Source organism: Patiria miniata, unplaced genomic scaffold (genome assembly GCF_015706575.1).
Source record: "Patiria miniata isolate m_02_andy unplaced genomic scaffold, ASM1570657v1 HiC_scaffold_3, whole genome shotgun sequence".
Taxonomy (NCBI): Eukaryota; Metazoa; Echinodermata; class Asteroidea; order Valvatida; family Asterinidae; genus Patiria; species Patiria miniata.
Genome location: NW_024037069.1, coordinates 41,422,257 through 41,434,936, shown reverse-complemented (window position 1 = coordinate 41,434,936; position 12,680 = coordinate 41,422,257). Strand labels below are relative to the sequence as shown.

Genomic DNA, 12,680 nt, shown 5'->3' with positions numbered 1-12,680 from the left:
AAGGAAAACTGAAATGATTGGACAGATTTTAGTAACTATTTGGACAAGGAGTTTAAGATTTCCTATATATAGGCTTGTTTCAAAACTGCTTTTGGAACATTCGAAAGCAATACATTTTATCATATCCCGCGTTTTCCTTTTTAACTAAAACCGTCTATTTCATTTTGTAACTTACGTAGCAGCTGTCTGATATCACATAGTTTGTCAAAATAACAAACATTCCGTGGTTCGTTCATAGAAATGTTGACCTGGACGAAACAGTTCCTCTCAGTTGACCAACACAAACCAGTTTGCAGATAAAAGAAGGCATTTTATGGTATGTTTGCACGGAATTCATCAAGACTTTAGAAAAGGTGAAATTCATTATCAAAACAAGCTGTTTTCAATAAGATCGCCTGCGTTCCTCAGATTGATAGCCACTTAAGATCCGACCAAAAGAAAATCGGGCAAATAGGATTAGACGTGTGAAAACTTTAAAAGTTAATTTAGCTTAGTTTTCTGAATAGCACAATTTTCAAACGATTAGTAAATCATTAACATTGTTTTATTAATGGCATTTACTTTGATATTTAGTCATCTGTGAAAAAGTCAAAGATGTTAAAAGTTTGAAAAATCAAAGGTTTGTAAATATTGAAAAAAAAAATTTCATTGACTTTGATTGACTGATAATTATTTGTTTATACTAAGCCTTTTAGCTTCGTTCTGCTTTTAAAAATAACATGTACAGTATAAATGTAGCAGTGTTTTATATTATCCTTCATGCCAAGTTAGCTTTAAAAAAAAAAAAGGGAATTGAAACTCGAAAGTGGTATCAGTTTACCAATTTTTTTCCCCACATTCCACGTGGAAAGGACTTGTAAAAAGTTAGGTCGAGCTGAACAAAATGTTATGTCATCATCGTTATTGCTGCCGCATTTTTAGCTGGAGGTTTGTCAAACGTTCCTTCTCTTTTCGTTAAAACCCGGAGACTCAGAGTCGGTACAGAATTTTCTGAATTTCAGTTGTTTTTTTTCGCTTAAATGTATGCGTTTATTTGAAATTGGTTGTTTAGTTGTGATTTGGTTTAATTGTTTTTTTTTCCTGCGGTTTATAGTCCCAATAAAGAAAAGCTGTAAAACAATGAGCAAGGTGTAAAGATAGTGTCCATTTTGATACTCATATTTAAAAACGAGATATTTTCTGAATTCAGTGAGGAAATTTATGTTCTTGTTTCGAACCTGTTTGGAAGAGAAATGTTCACATGCGTGTACTTATGTCACGTAGTATCATCTTTGGCCAAAAGTAATTGAATGCATCTTTGCATGGGATCTCAATTTTTCAAATGTTGGCCAGCTACGCTCCAGCATGGCTTCAGACGATTTGACAGCTCTATGACTTGAGAGACAATGGCACCATAAGCTTCAGGAACAAAAGCGCTTATAATGTGAATGCCAAATGTAAAGTGCGATCATTTCTATTTTGTTTGGAGATAAAAGCGTTTCTTATTGATCCAAGAATTAGAAATGCAACCGAGTTAGAAAGCCGATCAAAAGAAATCCAGGTTTGGAAAATCCAAACTTCGCCCAATCATTATAATAATCTGTGTCAACAGATGGCGGTATATTAAACAGTCGCTGGTCTTGTTTCTGTACGTAGACTGGACGGTGTAGTAACGTGTTTTGCAGTCAGGTGCGAACTTCACCAGGGTAGCATAAAATGGTACGACAGTAGAGCGCGTAATGAATATGCATGACTATGACGTCACTAGAAGCTCATGAGTAATATATCACGCACGGTACTGATATACATGTGTATGTAGATGCACACTGTATGTGCTGCATCCCACTTACCGATGATATCACATTTAACAAGTCCTCTTTCTACTGTCGCGCCGCCACCCTCTAGTGTCGTCCCACTTACCGATGATATCACATTTAACAAGTCCTCTTTCTACTGTCGCGCCGCCATCCTCTAGTGTCGTCCCACTTACCGATGATATCACATTTAACAAGTCCTCTTTCTACTGTCGCGCCGTCACCCTCTCGTGTCGCCCCACTTGATGATCATCGGTAAGTGGGGCAAAAGTAGAAGGTGGCGGCGCGACAGTAGAAAGAGGACTTGTTAAATGTGATATCATCGGTAAGTGGGACGACACTAGAAGATGGCGGCGCGACAGTAGAAAGAGGACTTGTTAAATGTGATATCATCGGTAAGTGGGATGCAGCACATACAGTGTGCATCTACATGTACATGTAAATGTACATGTATATCTATCAGTACCGTGCGTGATATATTACTCATGACTTCTAGTGACGTCATAGTCATGCATATTCATTGCGCGCTCTACTGTCGTACCATTTTATGCTACCCTTCAGCAGGCGGGACATTCAACATCGATGAAACTCCTCGCAACATCACTGGAATTGAGATGCAAATTAACCCGAAATTGTCTCACCATAAAACAAAAATGTATGGAATGTGTGAGATTTCTCTACCACTGGTAGTGTTACCAGCAATTGGTAATCCCGGTTTCCCGTATATGTGTCTCGGTTTTTCCCGGGCGGACGTGAAGACAAGGACTCAAGGAGGCGTGGTTGTCATCAAGTTGCCGGGCCGAGCGATTCAGCGATTCTGCCGGTTGATTCGGAGATCCACCCAGGCACGTTGACTGCAAAATCACGGCCCTTTTGCCGAGACCTCTTGGTCCAATGTTCGCCTCAACTAAATCTTGATTTTTTTTAAACCAAATTTGAATTATTTAAGCCCTTGAGGTGAGTTGACTTCGTTATAAGTTATAGGCCTATATAGGTAACTGTAAAGTGTAATTGCAGAATTTGTGGATTTTTATTTTTGTTTCCTGAAAGTGAAAGCATGACAAGGAAAGATCGAAGACCTTAACAATAACATTAACAATGGTCTTGAACATAAATTCACTGCTTCCAATAAGTTCCATACATATGGTTTTTTTTTAATCGTTGATTGTTGCTTGTTTTTTTTCTTTTCTTTTGTTTTGTATCTGTTTAATGGAATTGCATTTCTAGTCAAAGATATTGAGTATTGAGCTCTATTTCCAACCCCCCAATTCCATCCATTTCTGAAAATTACAGCAAAAGCAAATGATGTATATTCCCTTTAAATTAAGACATGCAGATTTCCCGATCAATTTTTAATCATAATTGTTTGCTTGGATAGTCATCAACGACAGTCATCAAGATTGATTAATTGCCTGATTACTCAAATGCTGTGCTGCTGTACAGTTAAAGGGAAAATACAACATTTGCAAACATCAAAAAATAAAACTACCAAATCATTTTGAAATACCTTGCTGGACTGTTAGTGAATGACAGTGTAAAGCATCCTGTGAAATCATGGCACCTGGTATACTGTCATTTTCAAGAAAAGTGGTATTTTTGTATCAATTTCCAACGCTGATCGGCCGATCAGCGTTGGAAAAAAACTGGTTTTTTTTTCAAATACTGGCCCCAATTGACCATCGCACTTGTTTGCAATCAATTACAAACCTATGAACGGGTACGAGCCAGCTAGACTGGTTCCCTGACCTTACAATTCCCCAATGTATGTAAACTGCTCTGTTTTTTCTTATATGGAGTCAGGGAACCAGACTACAGGAAAATGATTGTTTTTCTTGGTTTTTATAGCATTTTCGAACCCAAAACCTCAAAAAAAGTCAGTGTAACTATATTTGCTATATATTTCCAAGCCCCCAATTCCATCCATTTCTGAAAATTACAGTAAAAGCAAATGTTGTATATTCCCTTTAACCGTACAGTTACTGTACTCCCAGTGTGCCCTTGCTGAGCTGAATGATATCACCCACTCCTCCAGGATGAAGGTCTCTTGTTTATGTGCAGTCTTGCTGTGGACCTGCTGGCAATTCAACAGCCCAGTAACAGCTTCCTCGGCTGCTGTTGATGCCTCGAGGGGCGGTGATCCTCAAACATATCTACAGGCAGAAGCGTCTAGGTTTACCAGGCAGCTTGACCAAGCTGCGATGGGAGAACATGGAAGATTTCAGAGGTACGGATGGAGGATGTGTGTCAAAATTGTGTTCATATCCTTCACTGAGTCCACCAAAGATGTTGAAATTCAAGTGGTATTTTACATATTAAGTCTAAATAACGGGCTGGTATGGTCTGATCAGGCTTTAGGTAATTGAAAGTATTAATCTGAGGAATTTGATGGAAAAAAGGTATGCTAAAAATGTTCCTTTTCTTGCAAAGGGAACCAACTGCGTGCTTTTCATGTGTAACTTGTGTGAAGCGATGTGTGTAAACAGTTATACTCTTACTCTTTCAAAGTATTCGCTCAACGTAGCCTTGGTACTTCCCAACTGATCCAAGGTTTTACGTTTACCTGGAGACTTGGAAAAGAACTTAGCTACAGCCCTGGTATGTGGTTCTGGGAGGGGGGGGGGGATTAAAAATATGGAAAAAAATGTTTGTCATTACCTTGATCCAGTCTTTAAAAAAAATATGTTTAATCAAAACTTCATATAATCTTTTTCGGTCATTCATTAGGCCTAATAAATGGATTTCGTCTCATTTTACAAAACAGGTCATTGAATGGTCTGCAGAGGCACAGGGTGAGGAGAAGCAGTGGCTCTGATTTCAGGCACGGCTTCTATCCAGCAACAGGGGTTGGAAACCGAGAAGGTAAAACTTTGTGTACATTCTGCATTTTTGATCATGTTATCCAGAACGGCGTTCCAAAATTCGACTTCATCATCATCATCATCATCATCATCATCATCATCATGAGCTCCAGCTTCAGCTTTAGAAGATTTTCGGCCCCATGCAGCTCATTACATGTATGTCAATGTTCCTCTGTATAAAAATAGAGTCAGGTTGGCACAGTGGTTACTGTCCTCGCCTTCCACCGCTGTGACCCGGGTTCGATTCCTGCCCAGACCACCACATGTGGATTGGGTGTTTAGTCCCTGCCTGATTCCATGGGTTTTCCCCAGAATATTCTTCTCGGCTTTTCCTCCCACCTCTAACACTGTAATTCCTTCTCATTGTCTCCTCTCGATAGGTTTCTTCGGGCTTTCAAGCTGAGGAATCCTTGGTTTCATTACCAGAAAGAAATAAAAAAATTAATATAATTTAGCCTGAAGCTTACGGTTGAGAGGAAAAATCCAGCCTGTGCAGATTTGCAGTTAGTAGTGATGCAATAACGTGAAGTCTTTAATTACAGAGGACAGACAAGCAAATTGTTCCCCAAATTGTTTTTGTTTTGTTTTTTCATTTGAATTTCTGTTTCTTGTTTCTGTAGATTTTGAGCTTTCATCCGTGGACCTGATTTCCAACACGTCCGCTGTGAACAGTACCGTCATTGAGTGGGGCTACATCGAGGTGGGCGTTAACGAGACCATTGTGACGGCCAGCACCGACGAAGGCTTGCAGGTCTTCCAGCTTGATCTACAGGAACCCAATCAGAAGCTGTCCAGGATCAAAACCTTCCCAAGTAAAGTATTATCCCTAATATTAAAAAGTTTTTTTTTTGGGGGGGGGGAGTTGGCGGGAAGGATTGTCTTGGTTTACCCTCTTTCTTACTCCAAGATTTTGTTCCAATGAAATGGTTTTCCTTGATCACATATTAGTAATTTTTGGGGTCATCTTTGATATTGCGCTCCCTTTTACTCCGGTAAATGCAATATTGTAAAGTTTAGTATGCAAATAATAGACATAAATGTGACCGGCTCCACAAAAAAGGGTATTAAGTCGCGCTGTGCATTATCGTGTAATGGCCCGCTCAGCTTGAGACGGTAATAATTTCATCAAAGTGTGATTTTAAGTTTTTATCGTGAATGACATCTTTAACACCTACAGTTTCAGGTTTCATTCACGGAAATGTTGATTTTGATGAATAAAGTGAAAAAATTACCATTTTGTGTGCATCGTTCTGTTGTTCTACAACAAAGCCAGCTATTTCAAAGCCTGTTTTCTCAGTTGTGTAACTCCAAGGAAGTAATGAATATGTAAACATGTCATATCTCCGGAATGGGAGTGGTTTGGAGCTCTCTTATACCAAATAACAGCTTACGTTGTAGGCTTTCCAACCATGTAACTGAATTTCACTTGTTTGCGACATAATACCCTTTTTTTGTGGAGCCGGTCACAGATATAGTGCATGTACAATTATTCAACTCAGTTGGGCGAAGTAATTATGATGGTCAATATTCCACACGTCCATCATATTTTTTTTTAAATATATATTCTGTGTCAAAAATTTTGACAATTTGTGTGAAAGCTGTGCCTTATACTTGAAGGGGTCAAGTGCAAAAAATGTGCCATTAGTTTCCTGCTCGATGAAGAATTCTGCAGGAATCACTAAGCCTCCTTCTAAAAAAAACGCTTTGGGTGTTACGTTAACTTGACATGCTGTCTTTTTTTCCCCCGTCATCTTCAAGATGTGTTATCATCCGTACTCTTCTCTCGGCACAGCTGGCAGGCAGGACACATCGTCAGGACTAAACAGTATCTAACGGTTTACGATTCCCGCCACTTCCTGAGTCACTACTCACTGGAGAAAGGCAACAACATTACGGTATAGATCTTTCCTTGTTACAAAAAAAGTGGCTAAGAGTTTAGGGTCTACCGTCCTCCTAAAAGTTGTCCATTACAGGCTGAGTCAAAAATGCGGAACCCAAACTCACAGAAATTTATTCATGTTTTAAAAATGTAGCACCAAAAATAACTATGACTGGTAAGCCAATTTAAAAAACAACTTTAAGATGAAAACATTACTTCAATTGCTCAATCCGTTCAAATTATATCACCGTTTAGAAGAAATGACCCAAAAATCTGTTTCGTCCAAAAAAGTCATTTTTTGTGTGTTCTGACTGTTTGGAACAACTTAGAAAACGACACAAAATACTTGTTTCAAGAACTGTAGTACACAGTATGTTTATTAACACCCCTGCTTTGGCAAACAATAGGATTTATAAAATCCAAATTTTTTTTTTAAGACGAGCCTTCAAAAGGACTTTGTTGAAAATTTTCAACTGTTTATTGCTAGTGATATTTGAAGACAATTGTAACGACAGTTCTTAATATCGCATTTTTGGATGAAACAGATTTTAGGGTCACTTTGTTTAAATGGTGATATATTTTCAATGGATTGAGCAATTGAAGTAATATTTTTCTTCTGAAAGAAGTTTATTAAATTGGCTTTAATACCAGTCATAAATATTTGAAGTGCTACATATATTTTTCAATATGAAATATATTTCTTTGAGTTTGGGTTCCGTATTTTTTTACTCACCCTGTATTTCTACTGGGATATTTCTTTTATATTGTGAAAAAAATATCAGAATTTACCCCCAAATGCCAAATTTTATATCAGTTAAATTTACACCATCTAATACATTCAAACCAACAGCCAAGCTTAATGTGCCACAAATGTCAGTTACTTTTGAATGTAAAATGTGGTATTTTATAATTTTTCAGGAGAGTTTAGCTACCTTTGCACTTAATTACAGGCATGCAAGTTTTCCCCGGATCCGCTGATTTCCTCGTTTTTTTACTTCTCATGAATGCCATTACAAATTGAAAAATACTGTACAAAGTCTTGTGCGATTTGGAGTTTCCTCAAGCGTGGTTCCAGAGTATGGTTTTTAAACAATTGAATTCTTTATTTAAACAATTGAATCATTTTATTTCAAACAATCATTCAGTATGATTATGATATGCAGTATATAATGCATGGTAGTCATTCACTTTACTGATAGTTATCACCTGCTGAAAATTTATTTCACAAGATAACTGATCACTTCACAATTTGTTTTGTATTGAACAGCTCCAGGACTCCGTTGATTTGGGCCCCGTATCCGTAATCGACCTTCACCATTTTGACTTTGGCATGGTCACCTATGTAGCAGCACTGACATCAAATGGATTTGTAAGGCTGTATAGATGGAGCAGCAGATGTGAGTATCCTTCCCACATAGGGGGCGGTGTCAAGCTGGTAGAAAGTGGGAGGGAGCAAGTAAAAAATAAGAGTAAAGTCTGTCACGAGCCAATGTGTTCCTCATGCCGGCGTTTATCTCTAGTTTCAGTAGCATGAAACGACTGAGAATATGTCTACTCCCCCTGGATGGGATGCTAGTCCATCGCAGGTTGCTCCCCGGCTCATGCCGGTACCCATTTATACTCCTGGGTGGAGAGAGGCAAGTGGGGGTGGCGTGGCTTGCCCAAGGACCCAACATATGGCCAAGCAGCTGGATTTGAACCCCTGACCCTCTGATCATGAGTCACGAAACCTAACCACTAGGCCACACTCCCAGTGGGAGCAAACAGTCACGCAATTTTTAATTTGTACATTCACATTGCCTTCCAAGTGCAAGCAAAAAAATGTTAACTTGGAGTTTTGCCCTTCACCAACCTATATTCACAACAACTGTATTGGCTCCGTGCACGAACAAGCGAGGGCGCTAAGAGCCCCGTAGAGGGGACACACCATGTCCGTGTACTGGTTCGCGCATGTATAGTGCGAATTACGCACAACTGTTTATATTTTAAATCTGCACAAAGCCATAGTGTCTGCTCGTGAACGTCAGGCGTTGTCAGCAATATGTTGAGGGAGTACTTATACACAGAGCCCACACTCATTGTTTTCCAAGCACTTGCTAGAAAAAAAATTCACAACTTGCCCGGATGGGACTCGAACCACGACCTCCTGCTTACTAGTTGCAGACGTCTTACCACTCAACCACCGAGCTTGCCGGGGTCGGCTGGCTGGTTCAAATCTGTGAAGGGCAGAACTGAACTTCAGAATAACGTTCATGATTTCTTTCCCTTTTTCAAATCAGATTGCAAGTTCTCGGTGGCAGAGGATTTGACAGTTCCACTGGGAGTGTCCAACCTGCAAGCATTCCATATATCGGGCAGACACTACCTTCTGGTCTCAATCTATAATTACTACTCAACAATCTTCAAGTATCACAGCCGGCAGAGTTCCTTCAGGTCTTATCAACGGTAAGTGGCTCTGGACTGTCCGTGGATTTGGCCTGATTGGATTAATTTCTTGGCTTTACTTGCAAGACATGTACCCTAATCCCCTAGTAGTTCAACACACAATATTGATACAAAGAAAAGAAAAGGGCAAACAAGAAACTCGAATCATACGCTTACGAAACTAATGACTGGAAAAAACTAACAATTTCAAATGTCCCGCGCTGCGAATTTGTCAATGCACTGGGGAAAATGAACTCTCTGTGGCAAACTCTTGGTGGCGCACTGCATTGTGAATCGCCCCCGAATTGGAGGAGGCACAAATCTGTCAACAGTATGAAATTTCTTTCACTTTTCTTTAGATTATACCCCGATGGGGCAAAGCATGCCACCCACTTCACGGATGCCTACAACCACTATCTTGTGTTTATTGATGCCTTGGGTCTGTCCTCCACCTTCTTCAAGTGGAATGGTATGCATGCAATGGAGGGTTACCTGTCTATGGTCTGGACCTTTTTATTGATTCATGATATGAGGTTGTATTAACTGAAATTGTTCATCTTGTACACCAGAGTTTTTTTTTAGTTTGGAAGACTTTTTGTTGCGCCCCACAAATGATTTGGGTGAAAGTATTTGAGCAAGTATCCTTGACAAATAATTGTAATGTGGTGCTTATACAGGGTGGATCAAAAAACCCGAAACTGAGATATTATTGCTAATTATTGCTAACATGTGAATCAAAGGGAGATATCCTCTGTTAGGGTTGAATCTCCTCTTTAAAATGACACCCTGATCATGTCATTACATTCACGGTTGACTGAGCAGTGACCAATTTTATGAAAGGGTCTATTTAGAGACTTGCACCACTTTTCATGGTGAAATCTCTTTTTTTCCCACCTGGCTTGAGTTGGCAACCATAGCCTTTCACTCTGTGACAATTGACACAACTAAAACCACAATTGAAAAGTGGCGCAAATCTCTAAATACACCCTTTCATAAATTTGGCCACTGCGCAGTCAACCGAACCGTGAATGTAATGACTTGATCAGGGTGTCATTTTAAAGAGGAGATTCAACCCTAACAGAGGATATCTCCCTTTGATTCACATGTGCCCTACTTCTGTTCCAATTTGCAATAATATTTCGGTTTCGGTTTTTTTTATCCACCCTGTATAGTGCTTTATACCAAAGGTCTCAAAGCGCTTCACAATTATTACCCCTGTTCATCAGGCCATGAGACCAGTATTTGTAGATCAAGATCAGCGTATTCTGGTCTCTGGGTTGAGAGAGGCAATTGTAGTAAAGTGTCTTGCCCAAGAACACAAGCACCGTGTTTCCCGTCAGGGTTCAAACTCACATTCCACCGTAACCATTGGACCATGGCACTCCAGAAGATGTTGCTTTTAATTCAAAATTTAGGCTTATGAGGTACCAATACTTTCCAAATTGTCCCCTTAGTGGGCGGTGTAAAATCGCTTAAAATCTGTTTTCATTATTCAAGTCGGGGAAAACTCGATTTGCATAATGTGTGTCGTGTGCCTTGTGTCCAAGTCGTGTCCATTGGCTTTTTAGTGTTTAATAATAAACGCAGTGTGAATATTACACGCCTCACAATCACAATAGGCTGTACTACACCATCTCTTGACTTCCCAGCAAACTTGTCAAAAGTAAAAAATATTTCTCATGGAATTTTGGAAATATCTCGGGGAAATATAAGGGAAAACTCAGGGAATCGTAAAGTGCGAGGAACCGTGATGTCATATCCCAGATTCTGCCCAGCAATGCAAAACGCATCAGTTCTTTTAGTTGGACGCTCTTCCTCACATTTCTCTCCCATCTACAGGATGAGTAAAAAAAACGAAACCCAAATGTCGGGACTATTGTTTTATTGAAGTTCTGCATGTAGCACTTTCAAAATCTATGATATGAAAGCCCAATTCATAAGCTTTCTTTTAGTACAAGAATCATTCAAATCACTCATGTACTTTACAATTAACTGAATTTTAAACACAACCACTGTTTTAAAGTTCTGTCCACGGATCACAAAAAAGGTGTGCGTTCTTTCAGCAAAACGAAAACAATTCGCACACATTCCTATGTGATTTGTTTGCGTTTTGCTGTAAGAACACCAAACATTCTGTGACCCGTGGACAGAACCTTAAAACGGTGGTTGTGTTTAAAATTCTGTAACTTAAAAAGTGCTTGAGTGATTTGAATGATTTTTCAACTAAAAGAAAGCCTATGAATTGGGCTTTCATATCCTAGATTTTGAAAGTGCAACATGCAGAACTTCACTAAAACAATGGTGCCAACATTTAAGGTTTTTTTTTGACTCACGGTCTATTTTCAGGGGTTGAGTTTGAAGAAATGCAAGTCATCAGCACGGTCGGAGCCAATCACTGGCATGCCGTACCCATCCCCGGGACGCAAGATGGCGCCCTACTCATTCTCTCGTCGGACGGCAAGACTCCCGGGGCGTTACCTCTCACGGCATACAAGCACGACCCGGTAACGGACACCTTCCTGAGCCATATGTCCGTCAATGAGCTGCTGAACCCTCCAGGTAAGTCTGGATTTCACTAGCTTCCACGTTGCTGATGTTGCTAGCATTCGTGACTGTTGGTGTGATGCCTGGCTACGTGGCATATGTACGTGTTTTTCGCTCCTGCTTAGTGCAGAGATGCCACTTTTCCGGTTTTAACCGGAATTCCGGTTTTTAAAAAAAATCTCACAAAATTCCAGTTTTTCCGGCCGTCAAATTAACCAGAAAAAGAGAAGAAAAACTGTGGAAATGCGTTGATTTTTACCTCGATTTAGTACATTTAGGCGCACGCATGGCACAACGTTGTTCGTTGAAGTAGTCTTAAAAACAGTCTTTGTGTATGTTGTTGCCGAGCCTGCATGCGATACAAGCGGCCAACGTACTTGTACGCAGTATACAATGGCGCCTCGCGCGTGCTTCACCGCGTGCAGGCGTGTTGTGTGCTAAGCATACGTAGCATTCAGCCTGGAAATCAAGTCTATCATTTTGGCTATCGGTGGTTTCCGATCGCAGTGATTTATGTGAATACAAAAAATGCGGGTACCAACCATGTTTTCGTTGAGCGCATCGCGTAGTGCAAGGATCATGTACACCGACAGCAGTGTTGTGGAATCGTGCGTGTTTCATGTCGAATATTACGTTGGAAATTCGGGTAGGCAGAATAAACATTAGGAATATGGAAAAAGTAAAAGTGATTGAATGAACCGACAGCTTTAAAGGCCATAGAAGCAAAATTAAATAATAAACAGAACTTGGATTGGCTACAAGATAAAGATGACAACGGGGACTTTGTGTCGGACACGGAGTGGCTTTTTCACACACAAAAAAAGTTCCGTTTTTTCAAGCAGCCGTTCCGTTTTTTTTTTCAAGCAGACCCAGTTCCGTTTTTTTCAAGCAGACCCTGTGGCATCTCTGTTAGTGTCCCTTGAATAAAAGCATTGACAAAATGGGGAACCGCCAACATAGGGCTGGATAGCTCAGTTGGTTGAGCACTTGTACGGTAATCTTAAGGTCGCAGGTCCAAACTCCGCTCAAGTCAATTTCTTTATTCAACTTTTAAAAATTTGTGTAACCTAGCTTTTTAAATAACACATAGTCTGATTGCCGGAATTTTACATTCACTGTTTTTTGTTTAATTGGCTATTGTTTTTTTTGTTAATAGGGGTCCAGACTGGGACGGTGGTAATA

The 12,680-nt window shown here is 39.9% G+C and overlaps 1 protein-coding gene across 2 annotated transcripts in view; it reads left to right on the top strand.

Annotated features, from left to right (window-relative positions):
• Positions 1-2,561: 2,561 nt before the first annotated feature.
• LOC119737791 overlaps positions 2,562-12,680 on the top strand; it is a 48,427-nt gene continuing 38,308 nt past the window's right edge. The window contains exons 1-9 of one of the 2 annotated variants that reach the window (XM_038212403.1): positions 2,562-2,750; positions 3,826-4,017; positions 4,555-4,652; positions 5,272-5,463; positions 6,410-6,546; positions 7,798-7,927; positions 8,810-8,975; positions 9,314-9,423; positions 11,301-11,513. In XM_038212403.1, coding sequence (XP_038068331.1) covers positions 3,827-4,017; positions 4,555-4,652; positions 5,272-5,463; positions 6,410-6,546; positions 7,798-7,927; positions 8,810-8,975; positions 9,314-9,423; positions 11,301-11,513 — 1,237 coding nt within the window. In that variant the 5' untranslated portion in view covers positions 2,562-2,750; position 3,826. Of the gene's footprint in view, positions 2,751-3,769; positions 4,018-4,554; positions 4,653-5,271; positions 5,464-6,409; positions 6,547-7,797; positions 7,928-8,809; positions 8,976-9,313; positions 9,424-11,300; positions 11,514-12,680 lie in introns of both variants that reach the window. The other variant, XM_038212404.1, reaches the window with a different exon arrangement.